Source organism: Phocoena phocoena, chromosome 6 (assembly GCF_963924675.1).
Source record: "Phocoena phocoena chromosome 6, mPhoPho1.1, whole genome shotgun sequence".
Taxonomy (NCBI): domain Eukaryota; kingdom Metazoa; phylum Chordata; class Mammalia; order Artiodactyla; family Phocoenidae; genus Phocoena; species Phocoena phocoena.
In genome coordinates this window covers 47199529-47223988 of record NC_089224.1, presented here as the reverse complement: position 1 = coordinate 47223988, position 24460 = coordinate 47199529, and the positions used below count along the sequence as shown (strand labels likewise).

At 36.5% G+C, this 24460-nt stretch overlaps 1 protein-coding gene across 11 annotated transcripts in view; it reads left to right on the top strand.

The window, feature by feature from the left end:
* Window positions 1–24460, top strand: part of DENND4C (DENN domain containing 4C) — a 93885-nt gene extending 69425 nt beyond the window's left edge. For 9 of the 11 annotated variants that reach the window (XM_065879211.1, XM_065879212.1, XM_065879208.1 and 6 more), the window contains 10 exons: window positions 2039–2216; window positions 2937–3046; window positions 3352–3527; window positions 10761–10943; window positions 11775–11970; window positions 14363–14608; window positions 15713–15830; window positions 21918–22068; window positions 23803–23867; window positions 24324–24460. In XM_065879211.1, the coding sequence (XP_065735283.1) occupies window positions 2039–2216; window positions 2937–3046; window positions 3352–3527; window positions 10761–10943; window positions 11775–11970; window positions 14363–14608; window positions 15713–15830; window positions 21918–22068; window positions 23803–23867; window positions 24324–24460 (1560 nt within the window). Of the gene's footprint in view, window positions 1–2038; window positions 2217–2936; window positions 3047–3351; window positions 3528–10760; window positions 10944–11774; window positions 11971–14362; window positions 14609–15712; window positions 15831–21917; window positions 22069–23802; window positions 23868–24323 lie in introns of those variants that run through there. The other 2 variants (XM_065879207.1, XM_065879210.1) reach the window with 2 other exon arrangements.

The window sequence follows — 24460 nt, the reverse complement described above, 5'->3', positions numbered from 1 at the left end:
TGATTTCTTTGATTTTAGCATTGGCCCACTGGTTTTTTAGTAGCATGTTGTTTAGTCTCCATGTGTTTGTTCTTTTCCCATTTTTCTTTCTCTAGTTGATTTCTAGTTTCATACTGTTGTGGTCAGAAAAGATGCATGGTGTAATTTCTATCCTCTTAGATTTTTTGAGGCTTGTTTGTGACTTAGTATGTGGTCTTTCCTGGTGAATGTTCCCCGTGCACTTGAAAAATGTGCATTCTACAGAATAGAATGTGTATTCTGCTGGTTTTGGATGTAATGTCCTTTAGAGATCAGTTAAGTCCAACTCGTCTATTGTGTCCTTTAGGACCTCTGTTGCCTTATTGATTTTCTGTCTGGATGATCTGTCCATTGATGTCAGTGGGGTGTTAAAGTCTCTTACTGTTATTGTATTAGTGTCAATTTCTCCCTTTGTGTCTTTGCTTTATTTATTTAGGTGCTCCTGAATTGGGTGCATATATGTTAATGACTTCAAGATCCTCTTTTTGTATTGATCCCTTTATCATTATATAATGCCCTTCTTGTCTTTTGTTATATAGCCTTTGAAAAACTGCTAATCCTTTTAAAAATCATCATAAAGAGAATTAATCATAATATCTTTTTGTGAAAATAGGAGTGGGCAAATTTTGTATTTAAAGAACTTAGAAGGTCAGTTAAGGAAAGACAAAATCAGCTAACTTCAAAAGCATCTTAACCTGGAATTATATTTAAAACAAACAAACAAAAAAAACAGTGTGAGCCATTTCACTTTTGAAATTTTATCTAGCAGTGTTAAATATAAAGCTTTTTACAAAGTAATTTGGACTTGGAATATATGACTGTAAATTCCAGGTGGTTGCAGATCTTAATCTTTCTTTTCATTACTATCGCCCTAGTACCATTGACTGCAAAGGCAAATAGGATATACCTAATAAATATTTTCAAGTGAAGGAATGAATAAAAAGTCTGTAAAATATTCATAACTTTTATCCAGAATTTAAGAAAATATTTAGGGATATGTGTAAAAATAGCTCAAGTGAATTCAGCAGTGTAACTCATAAAATTTACAGGATTCTGAATGTTTAAGCAGTAGAGGATTTACTAATATCTTAATAATACATCAGTAAATCAGATTAGGTTGCAGGGATTTAAATAATGTAGAAGATTTAATGATAAACTACATGAGAAGAATGGGTTAAAAATATCCTATTTTGTAAAAACGTATTATGGATGCATATTTTTGACTAGAAGGATATACATCAAGATTTTTACTGCACTCTGTGGATGTTGATATTATAAGTGTTTTATTTCCTGTTTTGCATATCTGTTTAATTTTTAAAAATCATTTAATATGGTTTTATAACAAGGAAGACACAAGTCTTTCTCCTTTAAAGCAAAAATTAAAAAGGAAACTGCTTATTGAAATGTTTTCTATCTAAAGCATCAACAATCACTTACAGTGGTTAAGAACTACAGTGTTCAGAACTGTTCATGTTTTATTCCTCTAATAATGATGGTTGTTATTCAGAATAGTCATATTGCCAGCCAAAATTCTCACCACAACCTTATTTTAATGTACTTATATTATCCACATTTTTCAGATAATATAATTAAAAGTTATGGAAGTTAAGTAATTTCTGCAAGGTCACATACCTAATATGTGACGGGGGGCCAAGACCACAATCTGGCTGACTCTTGGAAGCCCCTACTCTACTTGGACTGGGGTCTCTGATTACACTGGGCATAGTGAGCGTCTAGAGTTCCTTCATTTTATAATTTTGAATATTGCAATAAACCCCACACTCCTAATATACACTAGGAGCACAGCATAATCTTAAAGCGTAGGTCATTGCTTGAATGTCTTAGAGTATGGAAGAGAAATTCCAAATAACAGAAAGAGTTCATGGTTTTGAAACATATGATGATGATGATTTATTTAAGAATTATAGATGAGTTTAATTCTGAAAAGGGTAGAGTGAATATATTCTCAATGGGGAAGGTATTACTTATGTATGTGGGATTTTATTCTTTTCAATTAAAGGAGGAAACAAAGAGAGATTACAGCTTCCCAGCTGGCCTCGAAGACCACATTTTAGGAGAGAATATATCGCCTAACACGAGTATCTCAGGGCTGGTCCCTAGTGAACTTACCCAGAGCAACACAAGCCTTGGCAGTAGCAGCAGCAGTGGAGATGTAGGTAAACTGCATTACTCACCAGGTAAGGGGAAGGATCGTCCTTTCTTCTAATTTATAGTAAATTAATTTTTAATTTATGCCCATACTTCTTCCTCCGTGCACCACACACACAGTAAGCCCCACTTGTTGAGAGGATCTGATATAGTCACACCATATTATCACTGTTATTTTATATGATCTACAAGTACTGTAGTCACCCACTGAGTTTATTTTTAGTTATGTACATTTATGGATTCTATCATTAGTTCTCAAACTTTAGGGTGTCTCAGAATCACTTGGGGAATTTGTTTAAAAGTATATACAAGTATCCAAGCCCTAGGTTAAAACTTTTGAGACTTAATCTGTGGGATGGGACCTTAAGAATGTATATTTTTGACAGCTCTCCAGGTGAATCAGATATTTACTAGAGTTGGAGAATTTCTGTGCTATATCACTGAAATTTCCTAGTTCTGTGTTATTTTTTAAAATTGTAATTTTATTAATTTTCTCCAACTTTCTATTATGAAAAATATCAAATATCCTAAAAAGTTGAAAGAATCATATAGTGAACAATCATATGTTCTCTACCTAGATTTAGTTAACTGTTGTTAACCTTTCCTCTGTGTATATACATAAGTACATTTTGATACTAAACCGTTTGAAGATAAATTGCAGACTTCATGTTATTTCCCCCTAAGTATGCATTTCCAAAGAATAAGGACATTTTCATACATAATGTGTTATGATGTTTACTTCTCTCTAGGTGAACTTCCATTTCCAAGAGGCATAAAAGGGCAGGACTTTGAAAAGTCAGATCATGGTTCTTCTCAAAACACCAGCATGTCCAGCATCTATCAGAATTGTGCAATGGAGGTAAACGTTCTATATTCTGTCCATGATAAAGTGGCTGTAAACATATTTTTATTTCAGAATGGCATTTAACAGAATTCTGTACCTTTTTGGACAAAATAATAAAATAAGTCATTTTGTTGAATTTGCTTGATGTCTTATGTAAACAAGGCAATAAACTGGTAGTTTTACCTCTAAAGTAATTGAACTGTTATTCCAAGTGTGATCAACAAAATAAATACAATTCTGTGTTTGCCTCAAGAGGATGGCCTATTAAGACTGATTTTCACTGTGGACGTTCTCAAGTATGTGTACTTTTCTGCTCTTAGGTTTTGATGTCAAGTTGTTCACAGTGCAGAGCTTGTGGAGCTTTAGTTTATGATGAAGAAATTATGGCTGGATGGACGGCAGATGATTCAAACTTGAATACAACCTGTCCCTTCTGTAAAAGCAACTTCTTGCCTCTTCTCAACATAGAATTTAAAGACTTGAGAGGCTCTGCAAGGTTAGTATTATAAAAGCTCCCTTAAAGAGGTAAGCGTCCCCCAAGAGGCATGACTCCTGGGGGAAAAGTGAAATAGTCATGGTATGCTCCAGGTGTTCCTTTCCTCGCCCTCCTGCCTTTCAGTATTTGAGTAGAAAATACTAATAATGTAGGAGACTGCTTTTCCATTTTATTTAACAAATGATTATCAGTAGTAGTTAATTCTCGGAGCTAAACTTTATAAATTATATAATTATTACATAGATTATATAATTATTATAGATAATTCCAAACTCTAACGTTAGTCATTATTTTAATATTTCTGCCTCGATGACCTTGATTATGTGTTCTGGAGCTGCCCCTGCCCCACCCCCCAAAAAAAGGTGGAAGGGGCTTTAACTCTTCTCTTAACTTGTTGCCCCTTTATGTTGGTGCTCTGTACTGTGAAATGACCGAATTCTACGCATTGGAAAGGAGAGGCTGATCTATGATCGGTCATTAAGTAATTGAGAGTTTGGTAACTGTACGCTGACTTAAAGTACTTATACTTAATATTCTATTTGCTTTATGGAACAAACTACCTTTATCCGCTTTTTAAAAATTTCCAAACACAGAGGTGTCTCCTCTCTGTGTTTCCTGTTAGCTTCAGTGTGGAGCTGAGTGAAAGCATACTCTAATTCCTGATGCACTGTCATCATTGGTTTGTGCAAGGGCCTTCTTTGACTATCTTCCTCCCCTCACCATTCCCACTCTTATTATTTTACCCAACAAAAACATTGACTCTGCTGTGTGTGATAAATCCTTGAATATATAACCTTATAAATAATGTTGTTTTGCATGATTATGTATTTTTAACGTACATGATTAGAATGATGCTGAAAATCTCTATTTCTTTTTATTACTCAGTTTAAAATCTGAGTTGCTATATGTATATCTAATTTATTCCTTTTCTCCTATAGGAAGTTAATACCTCATTTTACTTATCCACTGTCATAGTGTTGGATATTTCAGTTGCTTCCAGTTCTCTGTTACTGTAAACATCACTGTACTGTTGCAGTACACTGCAAAATATATGTCCCCTTCTGGACTTATGAAGTAATTTCTTTCAGAATAATAGTCTTAGGAGTGAGATGGTTGGGTTTTTTCCATACATGATTTCAATAAACACCGGAAGATTGCTTCCCAGATGGCTACACTCCTACTTGTAGTGCCCCAAAACTCTCATTTCTGTACATCCTTACCAGCATTTGGTATGATCACTTTTCTGATTTTGTGCTCTAATGATATAAAGTAGTATCTCATTTTTGTTTGAATGTCTTTGAATATTAGTGAGTTTGGATATCTCTTCATATGCTTATTAGTTATCCCAGCATTTTCTATGAATTGCTTGTTTATATCCATTGTCAATTTTTTAAAGATTTATTTTTTTAATGAGGTAACATTGGTTTATAATGTTTTATAAGTTTCATGTGTACGTTTTATTTCTACTTCTATATACACTACAGCGTGCTCAACATCAATAATTTAGTTTCCATCTGTCACCATATAGTTGATGCTCTTTACCCATTCCGTCCTCCCTACCCCTCCTTCACCCTCTGATAAGTACTACTCTGTTCTCATATTTGTTTTTCTTTGGTTGGGTTCATTTATTTTGGGTTTTTGTTTTTTATATTCCAGCTATGAATGAAATCATGGTATTTGTCTTTCTTCATCTGAAGTATTTCACTTAGCATGATACCCTCAAGGTCCATCCATGTTGTTGCAAATGGCAAATTTTCATCTTTTTTATGGCTAAGTAGTATTCCATTGTGTATATATACCACAGCTTTTTTATCCATTCATCTGTTGATGGGCATCTAGGTTGTTTCCATGTCTTGGCTGTTGTAAATAATGCTGCAATGAACATAGGCGTGCATGTACCTTTTTGAATTAATGTTTTCATACTCTTAGGATAAATACCCAGAACTGGGCTGGACCATGTGGTAGTTTCATTCCTAATTTTTTCAAGGAATCTCCATAGTGTTTTCCATAGCAGCTGCACCAGTTTACATTTCCCACCAGCAGTGTATGAGGGTCCCCTTTCTCCACATCCTCACCAACACTTGTTATTTCTTGACTTTTTGATAACACCCATTCTAACAGAAATGAAGTGATATCATACTTTGGTTTTGATTTGCATTTCTTGATGATGATGTTAATGTGGTTTTTTGTTCAGCATCTTTCATGTGCCTGTTAGCCATCTGGATGTCTTCTTTGGAAAAATGTCTGTTCAGCTCCTCTGCCCATTTTTTAATTGGGTTGTTTGTTTTTTTTGATATTGAATTGTCTTTATATAATTTGAGTATTACCTCCTTATCAGATATATCATTTGCAAATATTTTCTCCCATTCAGTAGGTTGTTGGTTTGTTTTGCTGATGGTTTCCTTTGCTGTGCAGAAGCTTTTTAGTTTGATGCAGTCCCATTTGTTTATTTTTGCTTTGTTGCCTTTGCCTGAGGAGACATATTTAAAAAGACATTGCTAAGACTCATGTTAAAGATTATACTGTTTATGTTTTCTTTTAGGATTTTTGTGGTCTTGAAGTCTTTAATCCATTTTGAGTTGATTTTTGTGTGTGGTGTGAGATAGTGGTCTAGTTTCATATTTTTGCATGTGGCTGTCCAGTTTTCCCAACACCATTTATTAAAGACACTATTCTTTCTCCACTGAATGTTCTTTGCTCCTTTGTTGTAAATTAATTGTCCATGTATGCCGGGGTTCATTTCTGGGCTATCAGTTCTGTTCCATTGATTTTTTTTTTTGGCTGTGTTTGGTCTTCATTGCTGCACGCAGGCTTTCTCTAATTGCTGTGAGCGGGGGCTACTCTTTGATGCAGTGCAAGGGCTTCTTATTGCAGTGGCTTCTTTTGTTGTGGAGCACAGGTTCTAACCGCGCGGGCTTCAGTAGTTGCAGCACTGGGGCTCCATAGTTATGGCAGTTGTGGCTTGCAGGGTCTAGAGCACAGGCTCAGTAGTTGTGGCGCACAGGCTTAGTTGTTCTGTGGCATGTGGGATCTTCCCAGACCAGAGCTCAAACCCTTGTCCCCTGCATTGACAGGCAGATTCTTAACCACTGTGCCACCAGGGAAGTCCCTGTTACATTGATTTTTATATCTGTTTTTCTGCCAAACCAGCTTGTTTTGATTACTATGGCTTTGTAATATAGTTTGAAGTCAGAGAGTGTGATATCTCTAGCGTTGTTCTTTTTTCTCAAGATTGCTTTGGCTCTTCAAGGTCTTTTGTGGTTCCAAATAAATATAATAATTTTTTGTTCCATTTATGTGAAAAATGTTCTTGGGATTTTGATAGGTATTGCCCTGAATCTGTAGATTGCTTTATGTAATATTTTAAAAATTAGGTAATTAAAAAATATAAACATTTTAACAATGTTAATTCCTCCAATCCATGAGCACAGAATATCTTTCCATTTATTTGTGTCTACAGTGTCTTTCAACAATGTCTTATAGTTTTCAGTATAGAGGTCTTTCAACTCCTTGCTTAAATTTATTCCATTTATTTTATTCTTTTTGTGGTGATTGTAAATGGGATTGTTTTCTTAATTCCCCTTTCTCCTAGCTCATTGTTAGTATATAGAAATGCAACAGGTTTTTGTTGGGTTTGTACTGTGCAACTTCACTATATTCATTTATTACTCCTAATAGTTTTTTGGTAGATTCTTTAGGCTTTTCTCTATATAAAATCATGTCATCAGCAAACAGTGAGTTTTACTTCTTCCTCTCCAATTTGGTTGCCTTTTATTTCTCTTGGCTAATTTCTGTGGCTGGGACTTATATACAATGTTTCAGCTTCACCTTTGAGTATGATGTTAGCTGTGGGCTTGTCATATATGACCTTTATTATGTTGAGGTATGTTCCTTCTGTACCCACTTTGTGGAGAGTTTTTATCATAAATGGGTGTTGAATCTTGTCATCTGCTTTTTCTGCACCTACTGAGATGATCATATCATTTTTATCCTTCATTTAACGTATGTATCACATTGCTTGATTTGCAGATGTTGAACCATCCTTGCATCCCAGGGACAAATCCCACTTCATCACAGTATATGATGCTTTTAATGTATTGTTGGATTTGGTTTGTTAGTATTTTGTTGAGGATTTTTGCATCTATGTACATTGGAGATATTGGCCTATAGTTTCTTACTTCGTGTGGTCTTTATCTGGTTTTGGTATCTGGGTGATGTTGGTCCCATAAAATGAGTTAGGAAGTGTTCCCTCGTCTTGTATTTTTTGGTATAGTTTGAAAAGGACAGGTATTAAATCTATAAATATTTGGTAGAATTTACCTATAAAGCTGTCTGGTCCTGGTCTTGTTTTTTAGAAGCTTTTCGATTACTGCTTCAGTCTCTGTACTAGTGATCGATCAATTTGGATTTTCTCTTCATGATTCAGTCTTGGAAAGTCGTATGACTCCAAGAATTTGTCCATTTCTTCTAGGTTGTCCAATTTGTTGGCATATAGCTGTTTTCATATTCTTATAATCCTTTGTATTCCTGTAGCACCCATTGTTATTTTTTTTCTTTTGTTGCTGATTTTATTTATCAGAGCCTTCTCTCTTTTTTTTAGTGAGTCTAGCTAAAGATTTGTCAATTTTGTTTATCTTTTCAAAGAACCAGCTCTTACTTTCACTGATCTTTTGTCTTTTTAGTCTCTATTTCATTTATTCCCACTCTGATCTTTATTATTTCTTTCCTTCTATTGACTTGGAGCTTTGTTCATTCTTGTCTTTCTTATTTTCTTTTTGGCCATGCATCACAGCTTGTGGGATCTTAGTTCCCCAAACAGGGATTGGGCCCTCGGCAGTGAGAGTGCAAGAGTCCTAACCACTGGGCCAGCAGGGAATTCCCGTCTTGAATATTCTTTATATTAATTCTCCGAAGAGAAATTATTAATTCTGATGTTATCCATTAATTTTCCACCTTATGATTTGTGCATTGGGAGTCTTGTTTTAAAAGTTATTTCCCACCTGTAGTACATGAAATTTTTTTCCTGAACGTTCTTCTGTTAGCTTTATATTTTACTTGTGATATTTAGGTTTTAAATCTATCTAAAGTCCACCTTTGTGTATTATTGTAGAGATCCAGCTTTATTTTTCTCCATATAATGAGCCAGTTTTACATCCTTCCTTCATTGATATACAGCGTCACCTTTATCATATATCAAGTTCCTATGTATACCTCATTCTGGTTCTCTGTTCTTTCTGTCAGTACTGTATTTTTTTTTTTTTTTTGCGGTAACGCGGGCCTCTCACTGTTGTGGCCTCTCCCGTTGCGGAGCAACAGGCTCCGGACGCGCAGGCTCAGCGGCCATGGCTCACGGGCCCAGCCGCTCCGCGGCATGTAGGGATCCTCCCGGACCGGGGCACGAACCCGTGTCCCCTGCATCGGCAGGCGGACTCTCAACCACTGTGCCACCAGGGAAGCCCCTGTATTATTTTTATTACTCTGTATTTATGATGTCTGGGTGGTAGGGTAAGTTCTCCCATGGAAATTTTTTTCTTATAGTTACTTATTTTTGCATATAAAATTTTAGAGTAACTTTGAGTTCCTTAAGAAAAAAAATCCAGCTGAAGTTTTCATGGGATTGAATTAGATTTATAGATTTATTTGGGGGAAATGGACATCTTCAGTATTATTCTGCTATCTATGAGCATGGTATATATCTCCATTTTTTAGATATTCTTTTAATAGAGTTTTAAATTATTCTCCATATGTATTTTTTGTAAATTTTTTTTAAAAATTTATTCGTTTTATTTATTTTTGGCTGCATTGGGTCGTCGTTGCTGCACGCGGGCTTTCTCTAGTTGTGGCGAGCGGGGGCTACTCTTCGTTGCGGTGTATGGGCTTCTCATTGCAGTGGCTTCTCTTGTTGTGGAGCAGGGGCTCTAGGCACACAGGCTTCAGTAGTTGTGGCACATGGGCTCTAGAGTGCAGGCTCAGTAGTTGTGGCGCATGGGCTTAGTTGCTCCACGGCATGTGGGATCTTCCCAGACCAGGGCTCAAATCCATGTCCCCTGCATTGGCAGGCGGATTCTTAACCACTGTGCCACCAGGGAAGCCCTCTCCATAAGTTTTGTACTTTTTTTGTTAATTGTGTTTCTTAAGCTTTTGTGGTAAGTACCTTATTTTATATTCTAATTGAATATAAAGGAGCATTATTGATTTTCCCCCCTAGGATGTCATTATGGAAGATTTCCAACTGACAGCCAAGTTTAAAGATCTTTTTTACAGTAATACCCAAATATATACCCCTACATTCTACAATTAATGTTTTACTTTACTTGCTTTATGTATCCCTCCATCCATCCACCAATCCATCTTACATTTTTATTCATTTAAAATATGATGTAGATGGGGAATTCCCGGCTGTCCAGTGATTAGAGCTCCACGCTTCCACTGCAGGGGGTACAGGTTCAATCCCTGGCCGGGAAACTAAAATCCCACATGCCCTGCGGTGCGGCCAAAAAAAAAAAAAAAGAATAAGAAGAAGATGAAGACTTTAAATCACTTTTCCCACAAAGACTTGAGCGTTCATATAATTAACTAGAGTTCAGTATTTATTCACAGTTTTTTTCATTTAAGGTAAATTTGATTTGTGCAAAACAAACCCTTACCAAGATACAGAACATTACTTTCACTTTAGAAAGCTCTCTTAATGTCCCTTGTAAGGTGAAACCCTCACCCCATCCCCACCCAGAAGGAGAAAGAGAGAGAAAGATGAAAATAAAATTCTGAATGAAAAGAGTGGAGAGGAAATGACTAGAGACAAAAATGGAGATTCATAAGGGGGAAAGGGTATTATAAACAGTCATATGTTAATACATGTTAAAATGCTGTTCCTTTTTTTTAACTAAGAAAATTAAGGAAATATTTTGCTTTCCATCTTCCTTCATAGCTTTCTTTAGAGTCTCTCAAAAACTGAAGGCATCTAATATTGAACTATAATGACCTGCTCTAGACCTTTTCATTTGAAAAGTTTGGGACAAGAGAGGAAGAGAGAATGAGAGCAGGAGTGTGAGTTTTGTGTGTGTGTGTGTGTGTGTGTGTGTGTGTGTGTTTGAAATAGGCAGTATTTCTATGGATTTGTATAACTCATTAATAACTATTTTACCATAAAGTGATTCTAAATATGATGAAATTTAGAGGATTCTGGGATTTTTAAAGACTTTTTTGTTTTTTTTTGGACTGATCCACATTTAGCTTTTTCCTGAAACCAAGTACCTCTGGTGACAGTTTACAAAGTGGAAGCATTACACTGGCAAGTGAACCTTTGGAGCACAAACCCATATCCAGTTCAGCAGAACCTGACCTGATCAATTTTATGGATTTCCCAAAACATAACCAGACCATAACTGAAGAAACAAGCTCTGCAGTTGAATCAAGGTACCATGGGGTTCAGAGAAATCTTCATTAAAAACTGGGTACCCTAGTAAAAATTCCATCTTTAAATACAACCTGGCTTACATAGGCATAAGCTCTGGCATTTTAAGAATTTAACCTTAAATGTTTACTACCATATATTGTTTAAATATCTAATGAATGGATCTGATGATAAATCATTTTTAATACTGTGTTTAATGTTTTACAGTGGTCTTTTACAAAAATGAATTTTTCAACAGTAAAAAGTATTTTCCCCTTCAGTGTAGTCATTGTCAGTTTCCAGACACATACTCTCTTTACAGTGAAGTATACCTTTTACTCTTAAATATTGAGTCAAACATTTTTTGAGAGCCTATTGTATGCTAAGCATTATGCTAAACACTAAAAATTAAAAAGTAAATAAAATCTGACCTCTGTCCTTAGGTGGATCATGGCCTGGTAGAGGTTAAATACTTGGCAATGAATCTACATTACTTACGTACTTACATGCATTATACATGTAAGGTGATGTATAAGTGATTTTGTTTAATAAAGATGAAATAATTTTTGAACAAGGCAACTGAATGGGCACTTAATCTTTTTAAAATAATACCATAATACCTGTTATATACCATATATCCTCTTCCTACCCTTCATCAGATCATCCACTCCATCCTGTTTTTCTGACCAGTTTTACAAAAATACCTGAAGAAAATTTAATTCTTATAAGGCAGTACTGAGTCTTCTCAGATATATTCAGCACATTCAAAATTCATTGTAGAAAATAGTCAAGCTCTACAGATTTAGATTGTTTCACACAATCTAACCACAGCATTTCTTCTTCATTTTTTTAAGTGATGAAATAATGAAAGCCAGTGGAGATGTCCAAACTATGAAAATTTCATCTGTGCCTAATAGTTTATCAAAACGAAATGTATCTTTGACTAGAAGTCACAGTGTTGGAGGTCCCTTGCAAAATATGGACTTTTCCCAGAGACCGTTTCATGGCATTTCAACAGTTAGTCTTCCAAACAGTCTGCAGGAAATTGTGGTATGTAACAGCATTATAATTATACTGTGTGTTCATGTAAGTATTTATTAAAACAGCATGTAATTCTTCTGTAGTAGGTTTATTTTAATCACATGAAAAGTGATAAGAATTTTTCATAAGCAGACTAAGAACTTTAGAATTTCAAATATGTACACAAATAAACAAGAGTGTAATGAGTCCCTTTGACACATCATCCAGCTTCAGTAATTTTCAGCTTATGACCATTTTTCTTTCATGTATATCCTTATTCAGTTCTTCCGTAGATCCATTTGAAGCAGATTTCAAACATCATATATTCCATTTATAAATATTTCAGTATTTATCTCTAAAAGATAAGGACTCTTAGAAATACAATGTCCTTATCAGACCCGAAAAATAACAAATAATATCAAGTTATTCAATCTTTGTTCAATTTTTTTTTTTAATTGAAGTATAGTTGCTTTACAATGTTGTGTTAGTTTCTACTGTACAGCAAAGTGAAGTAGAGTTCCCTGTGCTATACAGCAGGTTTGTTCAAATTTCTAGTGGTCTCAAAAATGTCAAGTTGTGTGTTTTGTAGTTTGAGGAATCAGGATCAAATAAGGTCCATGCTTCATAATTGGTTAATCTGGTTTTATTAGTCTTTTTAAATCTGTAGACTCTTTTTTTTCCCCTTGTAATTTATTCCCTTGCAATTTATTTGTTGATTACAACCCTGTAAATTTGTAATTACAGCTAGAAGCTTGATCAGATTCAGGGTTTTTTTGTTCTTTTTTTCATTTGTTTATTTTTATAAGAGTGCTTCATCAGTAGTGGTATGTCCCTCCAATAGGAGACATGAACTATCTTTGTGATGTTAGCAGCTGTTAATGCCTCAATGCCTAGATCAAGTTGTCCATTTGGAGCTATAAAATGATGATAGTCTAATTCTGTCATCTTCTTTATTATATGAAATATATCTGTAAAGAGAAACTAACCCCATGGCTTTTGTCTGGTTTTCCAAAGATGCAATTTATGATGGAAAGGCAAAATAAATATTTAACTTTTTTTTCCTTTTATTTATCAATTTTCAAAGTAACAAGTTGGGTTCCTAGCATTCTCCAAGGTGATCCATTATCTGGGGCGATAGGGTATTATTATGAGCTCATTGGTTTAAACATTTATGTTCATATCCATTGCTGTTGTTATCCTTATTGATGCTTATATTATTCCTTCTTTGGTCAGCTAGAAGCCTCTACAAGTTGGTGCCTTAATCCTTTTGACACAACTCTGGTAGCCTTTCTATAATTTTTTTTAAAGCTTCCTTGCTTTCTTATATTGCACGATGTTTCCTGCTCATGTTATATATTTCCTTCTCCAGACCTAGAATCAGCCATTTCTTTAAGAAACCTGGTTCTTTTTACAGGAAAACAGTATTTGGAGACCTCAATCTAGGCACTATAGGTACTTATTAATACTGGTCATAAACATTTTATTCTGACTATGATATGCACAACTTACAAAGTCTAGGTTGGGGTTTTTTAATTCATTATTTCATTTGATTTATAAAGTTGCTCTTTAGTTTTTGTTGCAATCAAATGTAAAAACAAGTTAGATATAGTTTTAAAAAGAGTCAAGATTAACACAGGGACTTCCCTGGTGGCGCAGTGATTAAGAATCTGCCTGCCAGTGGAGGGGACATGGGTTCAATCCCTGGTCCCAGAAGATCCCACATGTCACGGAGCAACTAAGCCCGTGCGCCGCAACTACTGAGCCTGCGCTCTAGAGCCCACGTGCCACAACTACTGAAGCCTGCGTGCCTGGAGCCCATTCTCCACAACAAGAGAAGCCACCGCAATGAGAAGCCCACACACCACAATGAAGAGTAGCCCCCACGTGCCGGAACTAGAGAAAGTTCATGTGCAGCAACGAAGACCCAACACAGCCAAAATTAATTAATTCATTCATTCATTCATTATTTTTAAAAAGTATTAACACAAAAAATTGCATCATCTGTTTAGAGTTTTAAGTGGAAGATAGTCACATATTTTTTGGTATCATCATTGTAAAACATCAGAAATGCAAGTATTTCTTATAAAAAATTGAAAAGGAAAAAGTCAAACCTACCTAGGCCGTTGCTGTTAATGTGATAGAGAAAATCTCATGTTTAAAATAGGGTCTATTATATTGATTAATAATTTTCGTTTGTAATCATTTAACTTAACGGTATTTATGATTAAGTACTTCTTAATCTTTATGTTTTCTTTAGGGTGTTCTTCTTTTATGTTTTCTTTAGGGTGTTCTACTACATGTAGTAATGGCCCTGAAATAATTGACTTTGAAAGGACAGAGAAGTATAATCTCATTGAGACATACTCTGAAACATAATAAAATAGATCATATTCACTTCTTTTTGTATTTCTGTGTTTTTAAGGATCCTTTAGGAAAAAGACCCAATCCTCCCCCTGTTTCTGTGCCCTACTTGAGTCCTCTAGTGCTTCGTAAAGAACTTGAATCTTTGCTAGAAAATGAAGGCGATCAGGTGATTCACACGTCCTCTTTCATCAATCAACATCCAATCATTTTCTGGAACCTCGTTTGGTATTTCAGACGTTTGGACCTTCCTAGTAACTTACCAGGACTTATCCTCACATCTGAACATTGTAACGGAGGTGTACAGGTAGGGAACCAACTTCAATACTTACACTACATTGGTGTTGGTTAGGATGAGGCTTAACTTCAGGTAGCAGGAAGTATACCACAATAGTGGCTTAAGTCATAGGTTATTTCTCTCTCACTTAAAATTTTAGATAGGTGGTCCAGGGATGGTATAGTGTTAGAGACTTGAGAGCCTTCTATCTTTTTGCTCAGCAGTGTGATCTCCATTTCCAAGTTTTATACCTGGTCTAGGATAGCTGACTCTACTTACAAGCTGTCACATCCACATTCCAGCCAGCAGTTAGAAGAAAAATGGATGGAGAAGAGTATGTCTTCTTTCTCTAGGGACAGTTTCTAGAGCTGCACATAATCTTTTCATATGTGTCTGTTTGTCCTAAACTTAGTTACATGGTCGTTTCTAGTTGCAAGGCTAGCTAGAAAAGGTAGTTTTTACTCTGAAATATAATATTCCCAGCAGAAATTCTCACAACTTTATTTTAAAGGACTCATATTAGCCACATTTTTCAGATGATACAACTAAAAATTATGGAAGTTATTTTTGCTAGGTCACATACCTCGTAAGTGGAGGGGGGCCAAGACCACAGTCTGGCTCTCTGACTCTGAAACTCCTGCTTTGCTTGAGCTGGCATCCCTGACTCCCCGGGAGACAGTGAGCTCCTAGAACTCCTTCATTTTATGATACTGAATATTGAGAGATACCCCCAACCCCAAACATACATCAGGGGCACAACAAACTTTTAGAGTAGTATAAATTCTATTTTGACTCATTTATTTTAAGTAGTAGTCAGTACAACAAGATAGTAGAAACCATTGCACTTTCTCTTACCTTAAAATTTGTTTTGATGGAGGTTAATCTTCCTTGTGGCTGCTGTGCCAGTTACCAAGTTGTCATTCAGTCCTTGAAAGTCAGAATGAGGAACATGCACCTCAGAAAATAATAAGAACATTTGTAATCAGATATAAATAAAATTTTTAAAATCTTCTTGGAATTTTAGGTCCAGAATTTTGAAAGAACTCATCTGTTTTATACAATCAAGCTTTGCTAGGGCCACTGGTAATTATTATTATGCTTGGGGTACTAATACTTTCTACTGATCTTTTTTAGCTTCCCCTGTCATCTCTGTCCCAGGATAGCAAACTCGTGTATATTCAGCTGTTATGGGATAATATCAACCTTCATCAGGAACCAGGAGAACCTCTGTATGTCTCATGGAGGAATTTTAGTAAGTAAAATAGAATTAAAGACATAAAACTGGAAACAACCCAAATATCCATCCACAGGTGAATGCATAAGCAAATTATGGTACAGTCCATCCACACAGTAGAATACTGTAGCAATAAAGAAAAATGGACTACTGGGGGGAAAAAATAGAATTAAGGAGATGACAGAAATAATTTTGCCTTATTTTTAAATCTTTCATTCATTTTTAGTATCTCCTCAAGATTTTTTCCATTTTAGTTCAAATTTTTTTTGCTGTTGTACTCACCCATTTATCAGGGGTTTTTTTGTGATTCTTGTAGTTTATCTGTCAAATACTAATTTGGTTAGGTACTTGGAGAGTAAATTCTCTATAGTGGATGTGTTGGTATAGATCATAATTTCAATTATATGGGTACTAGTCTCAAAGATTCTGGCTTTATTTTTATTTTTTATAAATTTTATTTATTTATTTATTTTTGGCTGCATTGAGTCTTCACCGCTGCACACGGGCTTCTCCCTAGTTATGGCAAGCGGCGGCCACTCCTCACCGTGGCACACGGGCCTCTCACTATGACGGCCTCCCCCGTTGTGGAGCACAGGCTCCAGGCACGCGGGCCTTAGCAGCTGTGGTGCGCAGGCTCAGTAGTTGTGGTGCATGGGCCCAGTCACTCTGCGGCCTGTGGGATCCTCCCAAACCAGGGCTCGACCCCGTGTCCCCTGTGTTGGCAGGCAGACTCCCAACCACTGTGCCACCAGGGAATCCTCTTGCCTTACTTTTAGTTTTTGTATTTAGAACGTATTTTTATAAGGGGTTTAAAGGGTTATCCAGTATTCAGAAGCCTTATGAGTCTGTAAGAAACCACAGACAACCCAGTAGGTAAGTGAGTAAATGGTATCAATAGGCAGTTCATGGAAGAAACATTAAAATGCTCTGTTCTAGAGGTATACAGTGTACAAAGCTGTTGGTACAGTGATGCATACTGTAAGATTATTTATAATAATGAAAAACTTACGCAAATACCTAACAAGAGAATTGTGATAAATCCACACTATGAGATGTTGGCAACCAAGAAAAAGAATGAGTCATTTGTATATAGGTTCCCGAAAGGATGGATTTTCATTATATATTAAGTGAAAAAAAAGGCAAGTTGCAGAACAGTATGTGATCTTTTCTCTTTTTTGTAGAAAAATGAAAACAAAAATATTTGTGTTTTTAATGTATGAATAGAAAAAGGTCTAAAACCGTGTATGTCCCAAGCTGTTAACAGTACCTTCTCAGAAGAAGAAGGGAAACGTTCACTCTGGTTTTTTTTTTGTTTTTTTGTTTTTTTTGGCTGCATTGGCTACTCTTCGTTGTGGTGCGCGGGCTTCTCATTGCAGTGGCTTCTCTTGTTGCAGAGCACAGGCTCTACGCGTGTGGGCTTCAGTAGTTGCAGCATGCAGGCTCAGTAGTTGTGGCTCATGGGCTCTGGAGCGCAGGCTCAGTAGTTGTGGCACACGGGCTTAGTTGCTCTGCAGCATATAGGATCTTCCTGGGCCAGGGCTCAAACCCGTGTCCCCTGCATTGGCAGGCGGATTCGTAACCACTGCGCCACCAGGGAAGCCCCCACTCTTTATTTTGTATTTTTACTACAATCTTTCACTACTTAGCAGTTTTTTTACTTAAGCTAGAATAAAAGAATCTGACATTTTCCCTTGAAATATGCCAATCACAAAATTATGGCTAAATATATTATAAGCTATTTTTGTCTTTTTGTTGTTGTTTTCCCAGTTCTGATATTTGAATGCTTTTTAAGCAGAAGCAGAGTAACTTTGAAATTTATGCTGGAAAATAATAGAATTATAACTGCCATTTCTTTAGTTGTTTTCCTGCATATCTTGAAATAGATAAGTGTTTTTAAATGTCCTATAATTTGTGGTGAGAATAAAATTTAGAACTCTCAAGAATAGCCTTGTTTCTTTACTTGATTGGCTACTTTAAACAAAGAATTGGTATATAAATAACGTTAATAGAATTGAGTGATGACTTTTGGAAAAGCAGTATGGGGAGCTGTGAAGTCCCATTTCCCAGTGAAACAACCATAATTGGTGAAAGTTATTTAAAAAAATGTCTACAGCTGTCGAGCAAATGAAGAAATATTTATTCAAGAAAATATATTGGTCTTCCCTGGTGGCACAGTGGTTGAGAATCCGCCTGCCAATGCAGGGGACATGGGTTCGATCCCTGCCGGGAAGATCCCACATGCCACAGAGCAACTAAGCCTGTTCGCCACAACTACGGAGCCTACGCTCTAGAGCCTGTGTGCCACAAATACTGAAGCCCGCACGCCTAGAGCCCATGCTCTACAAGAGAAGCCACCGCAATGAGAAGCCCGTCCACCACAACAAAGAGTAGCCCCTGCTCGCTGCAACTAGAGAAAGCCCACATGCAGCAACAAAGACCCGACTCAGCCAAAAATAAATTTTTTAAAAAAGAAAATATATTAAATTTCAGTAAAAACGGTGAGTTTCTGTGGCATTTGAGCTACAACTTGCTGCTCCCCACCAGCCCCCAGTCCAGGGCTACAGCATCTCCCTGGGAAAGACAGGTTGCCAGCAGTTCTCATCCTCCCAGCCCTATTCAGTTCCAGGAGACAGGGAGGCTCACTTCCTCCACTCAGCCCCCATGCACTGCCAGCTTCAGCAACCCTCGAATACTGGGTCTCTGATTGTTCTCACACCGTCTTGCTCATAAGGGAGAGGTTTTATGCCAGGAGAGGCAAGCTAAAACATCAGAGGCAACTGCATCCCTCCAGTACCCCATTCACAAAGCAGGGGAATCATTCCAAGAGAAGGGCCACTGTTCCCAGCCCCAGCTCCAGTGCAGTGGCTGAGAGACAGGCCATAAGAAGAGAGAGCTCTGAAATTCTCCCCAAAGGAAATGACTTTATTTGGGACAGACTGTGGAGAAGTTCAAGCCTGAAAGCACTCTTGGAAAGAGTGGAGATTTGGGTGAGAAGGCCAGCATTACCCTGATACAAAAACCAAAGACATCATAAGAAAACAAAACTAAAAATCTGTATCACTTATGAATATAGACATAAGGATCCTCAACAAAATACTAGCCAACCAAATCCAGCAATTAGAAAAGCGATTGTACACCATGACCGAGTGCTGTTTACGCCAGGCATGCCATGTTGGTTTGAAAATCAATTAATATATATATCAATAAAATAAAGGACAAAATCCATATGATCGTCTGAATAGGCACAGCTAAAAGCACTGGACAAAATCTATTGCCCTTTGTTAAAAACACTCAACAAGGGACTTCCCTGGTGGTCCAGTGGTTAAGAATCCGCCTTCCAATGCAGGGGACACGGGTTCGATCCTTGGTTGGGGAACTAAGATCCCACATGCTGCGGAGCAACTAGGTCTGCGCGCCACAACTACTGAGCTGGTGCGCTCTACAGCCCACGCGCCACTAGAGAGCCCATGCACTGCAGCAGTGGAGCCCGTGCTCTACAACGAAAGATCCTGCATGCCACAGGGAAGATCCTGAGTGCTGCAACTAAGACCCAAAGCAACCAAAAAAAAAAAAAAAAGCCAAGCTAGGAATAGAAAGGAACCTCCTCAACCTAATTATGAGCCTCTGAAAACCCACAGTTGATATCATTTAATGGTAAAAGACTGAATACTTTCCCCCAAGTACAGGAATAAGACAAAGATGTCTGTTTGCATTATTTCTTTTCAACATCGTACTGGAGGTTCTTGCTAGAACAATTAGACAGGAAAATAAAAGGCATCCAAGATGGAAAGGAAAAAGTAAAACTATCTCTACTTGCAGATTATGTCATCTTACATATAGAAAATCCTAAATTAGAAAATCCTAAGGAATACACACACACACACACACACACACACACACACAACTTATGGAACTTACTAAATAAGCTCAGCAGAGTTGCAGGATATAAGATCAATACATAGAAATGAACTGTATTTCTATATACTTCCAATGAATAATTGAAAGTATAAAAATTATACTATACAATTACTATACAAAAATTAAGAAAATAATTCCATTTATAATAGCATTAAAAAGAATAAAATTCTTAGGAATAAATTTGATAAAATAAGTACAAAACTTATTATACTCTGAAAACTAAAATTATTGTTGAAAGAAAGTAAAGACCACCTAAGTAAATGGAAAGAAATCCCATGTTCATGGGCCAGAAAAGTTAATATTGTTAAGATGGCAGTACTCCCAAATCGATCTATAGAGTCAGTACAATCTATATCAAAATTCCAGGTGGCTTTTTTATAGAAATTGACAAGCTTATCCTAAAATTCATATGGATTTTCAAGGCACCTAGAATAGCCAGAACAGTCTTGGAAAAGAAGAACAAAGTTGTAGGACTCATACTTCTGAATTTGAAAACTTACTACAAAGCTACAGTAATCAAGAAAGTAGAAAACTGGCATAGGATAGACATAGGTCAATGGAGTAAAGTTGAGTTTCCAGAAATAAACCCTCACATGTACAGTTAAATGCCTTTCAACAAGAGTGCCAAGGACCATTCAGTGGGTAAAGAATAGTCTTCAACAAGTAGTGCTGGACAACTGGAACAACATGCAGAAAAAATAAAGTTGGATCTCTTCCTGGTTCACTGCTAATTGGAATAAAAATAGTGCAGCTGCTTTGGTGTAAATAGTTTCACCGTTCCTCAAAATGGTAAACAGTTACCATATGACACAGCAGTTGCACTCTTAGGTATACACCCAAGAGAAATGAAGATACACATCCACATAAAAACTTGTACACTGTTCGTAGCAGCATTTTTCTTAATATCCAAATAATGAAAACAACCTAAATGTTCATTTTCACTGATAAATGGATAAAGTATGGTATATCCGTATAATGGAATATTATTTGGCAATAAAAAGTAGTGAATACTGATACATACTACAAAATGAATGAATTTTAAAATATTATAGAAGAAGCAGCCACAAAAGAGAACAGAAAGTATGATTCCATTTATATCAAACAATCAGAATAGGCAAAACTGTAAAGACAAAATTAGATTAGTGGTCACCTAGGGCTGAGGGGTTGGGAAGATAGAGTGACTGCTAATAGGTGGATTTCTTTTGGAGGAGATAAAAATGTTCTAAAATTGGTGATGGTTGCCCAACTCTGTGAATTAAGGAGCAATAGTGAAGTTGCATATTATATTTGAGTTATGCTCTAAAATCACAACATAACATGAAAATCAAATCTATTTAGCATGTAGAAAAACTAGGATCAAAACCCATAGCAGCCAGTATTTCCTCTTGTATTGCAGAGAACTTTGCTATTTCTATGGTTTGAACACAAATGAAATATTCCTAGTTGCCTTTATTAAGGGGCTGGATTGTATGAAAATTACAGTAACTTGCTTTATGACAGACACTTAAAATGAGGCTGACTGGGGAACTTTTGGATACATAGTTCCATCTCAACTAATGTGGGTGTAATAAAATTGTATGGCTGCTGGGATTACCTACAGTATTAAAGTTCTCCCTTTTTCTGGGCCAAGCTCACATTGTTGATTTTTAATGGTACTGTGATTCAAGTATACCACTGAAGCACTTTTGTAATATATGAAATCCGTATAAATACTTGTTCTTAATAATTCTAGAATTACCCTTGTATCAATTAGGATTATACGCTACTGTATTTAATAGAAAACAACAGAATTTTAAACAGCTAAAGATTATTCTCTCACATGAAGAATTTATGAATTAGATACTCCAGGACTGGTAGGCAACTCCTCTGTCATCGGGGACCCAGGCTCCTTATGCTTTGTCTGCTTTTCCATCAGGAAAGATTCATGGTCACAGGATGGCTGCTGGCATACAAGATATCACATTGCAGCCTCAAGCAGGAAGCCCTAAGTTCAGGAAAAGGGCAAAGGGACAGGCCTCTCCTATCTGAAGAAAGCAAGAAAAATATTTTTTAGCTGGTCACATTACTACATAATTTTACTTGTGATGGGGAGGTGGTGTTGAATAAAAAATGATACAAATCTGAAAAAAAACTTCTTTAATAATTAGAGTGACTAAATGTATTCTTTTACTGTGTTCTTATCATTAGATTCTGAAAAGAAATTGTCTCTCCTGTCAGAGGAACAACAAGCAACAAGCGCTTTAGTAGAAACCATCAGGCAGAGTATTCAACATAATGATGTTCTTAAACCCATCAACCTGCTTTCACAACAAATGAAGGGAGACATGAAAAGACAAAGGTAATAATCCAGTATTTGGTACTTGATACCATTCGAAATAATTTCATGGTATTTTAAAAATGATTTTTAAAACTCTCTCTAGTTGTAAAAGAAACACATACTCATTGTAGAATATCTGATTGTCTTAAAAAGTGCTACCCAGGGCTTCCCTGGTGGCGCAGTGGTTGAGAGTCCGCCTGCCGATGCAGGGGACACGGGTTCGTGCCCTGGTACGGGAGGATCCCACATGCCGCGGAGCGGCTGGGCCCGTGAGCCATGGCCGCTGAGCCTGCATGTCCAGAGCCTGTGCTCCGCAACGAGAGACCACAGTAGTGAGAGGCCCGCGTACCAAAACAAAAACAAAAAAAAAAACAAAAAACAAACAAAAAAAAAGTGCTACCCAAATGCATTTATACTTGATCACAAACATAATAAAAATATCTGGGAAATAGATTAAATTTTAGGAGGTAATTCATTTATGTCTAAAACGTACTGAGTCTTTGTGAAAACATTACTACTATTCACTGGAAACCTATAAATGTGTTAACATTGATGTTATACATATGTACTGCTCGTTCAGGTCCTGTCACGTATCTTGTGAGATGTAAAAAAAAAAATATATATATATATATATGGGTTTAGGAGTAGAAACAATTTAGGAAGATGATGGAAGCAATGAATAACAAACGGTATGGAGCTGTCCTGATCCTCTTACTATTTATTGTCTGCTAACACGCTTGGATCAGTACTCATCCCAGTCTCAGCATAAATGAATTTTGTGGTGGAAGCTTCAGAAAGAGAGACATAATACCTTCTATCAAACATAAACAGTGTTTCCAGGTGCTCTTCAAGTTTCTAGTCATGGCATCTTTGAAGATAGTCTCAGAAATGATAGGACAAGAATTCATAATGAAAATGGATAGATCCTTCTATAATCTCAACAGTTGAGGTAGAGATTATCTCCTTCACAGCCTAAAGAGCAGCCACTTTCAAGTATCTGTAGTTGAAGGACAGGGAAGGAATATTAGAAATGACATACTGTGGCTTCTGAAGCTTCTAAAGAAAGCTGCATGGAGCAGAATCAGCATTACTCTCTAATTTTTTTTTCTGTAAATACTCAAATCAGTTCATAAGTTTCCCCTTTTTTTAACAAATGAGTCACGAATCTCATTTTTAGGGTTTCATTTGTAACATTTTTATGTTCGCAAATCAAATAAAGGTGATTTATCCTTTACTGTTGGGTTAAGTAGTAGAGACCACACCATCTTTCATACTGTTTGTGTCCAAGGGTTTTAGACCCCTAACTTACTTAGAAATTCATCTTTGTCATGTGGCAAAAGTCTGCTTTTGTAAATCTGAATTAGAAAGTAGAATTAAAAGTTACCTATTATATTGCTAAATAATTACAATCAAGTTAAAATAAGCCATTTTTAGTTATTTCGAATGTGAAGCTTTATGCCCATTAACTTTTAACTTTTTAATTTGAAACATAAGTTTGCAGGAAATTGCAAAGATAGTACAAAGAGTTCCACTGACCCTTTACCCAGCTTCTCCCAAAGGTGACATAAGTGTAGTGTAATGTCAAAACCAGAACACTGACATGGATGGATACATTACTGTTAACTACAGAACCAAATCTTTTTTTTTCAAGTATAGTTGATTTACAGTGTTGTGTTCTATCACCATTTTAAAAAACCTTCATAGGGTATTTTTATGCTCTTTGACCATTAATTTTAAAAAATATTTGTTTTATAGGAGTTTATACAGAGAAATCCTCTTCTTATCATTAGTATCTCTTGGAAGAGAGAATATTGATATTGGTAAGTTCGTCAACTGGGGATTCCTTAAAGGGGGTTTAAGTCTTATTTCTTAAAGAAACTTTTAAAATTCTAATTGGTATGGGCAGATACTCCATTTGCCTTTAAAAAGATTTTTGCCTTTAAATATGCAGTTTAAATATGCATATAAAAATGATTTGGGGCTTCCCTGGTGGCGCAGTGGTTGAGAGTCCACCTGCCGATGCAGGGAACACGGGTTCGTGCCCCGGTCCGGGAAGATCCCACTTGCCGCGTTGCGGCTGGGCCCGTGAGCCATGGCCGCTGCGCCTGCGCGTCTGGAGCCTGTGCTCCACAACGGGAGAGGCCACAACAGTGAGAGGCCCGCGTTACCGCAAAAAAAAAAAAAAAAGATTTGACTCCCATTTTTAAATGCATAGCTTTTATTTTATTATTTATTATTAAGAAATACCAACTGTTATTTTTGAAAATATCTTTCAGAGGCTTTTGACAATGAGTATGGACTTGCATACAATAGTTTATCTACAGAGATCCTTGAAAAGTTGCAGAAAATTGATGCTCCACCAAGTATCAGTGTGGAGTGGTGCAGGAAGTGTTTTGGAGCACCTCTCATTTAA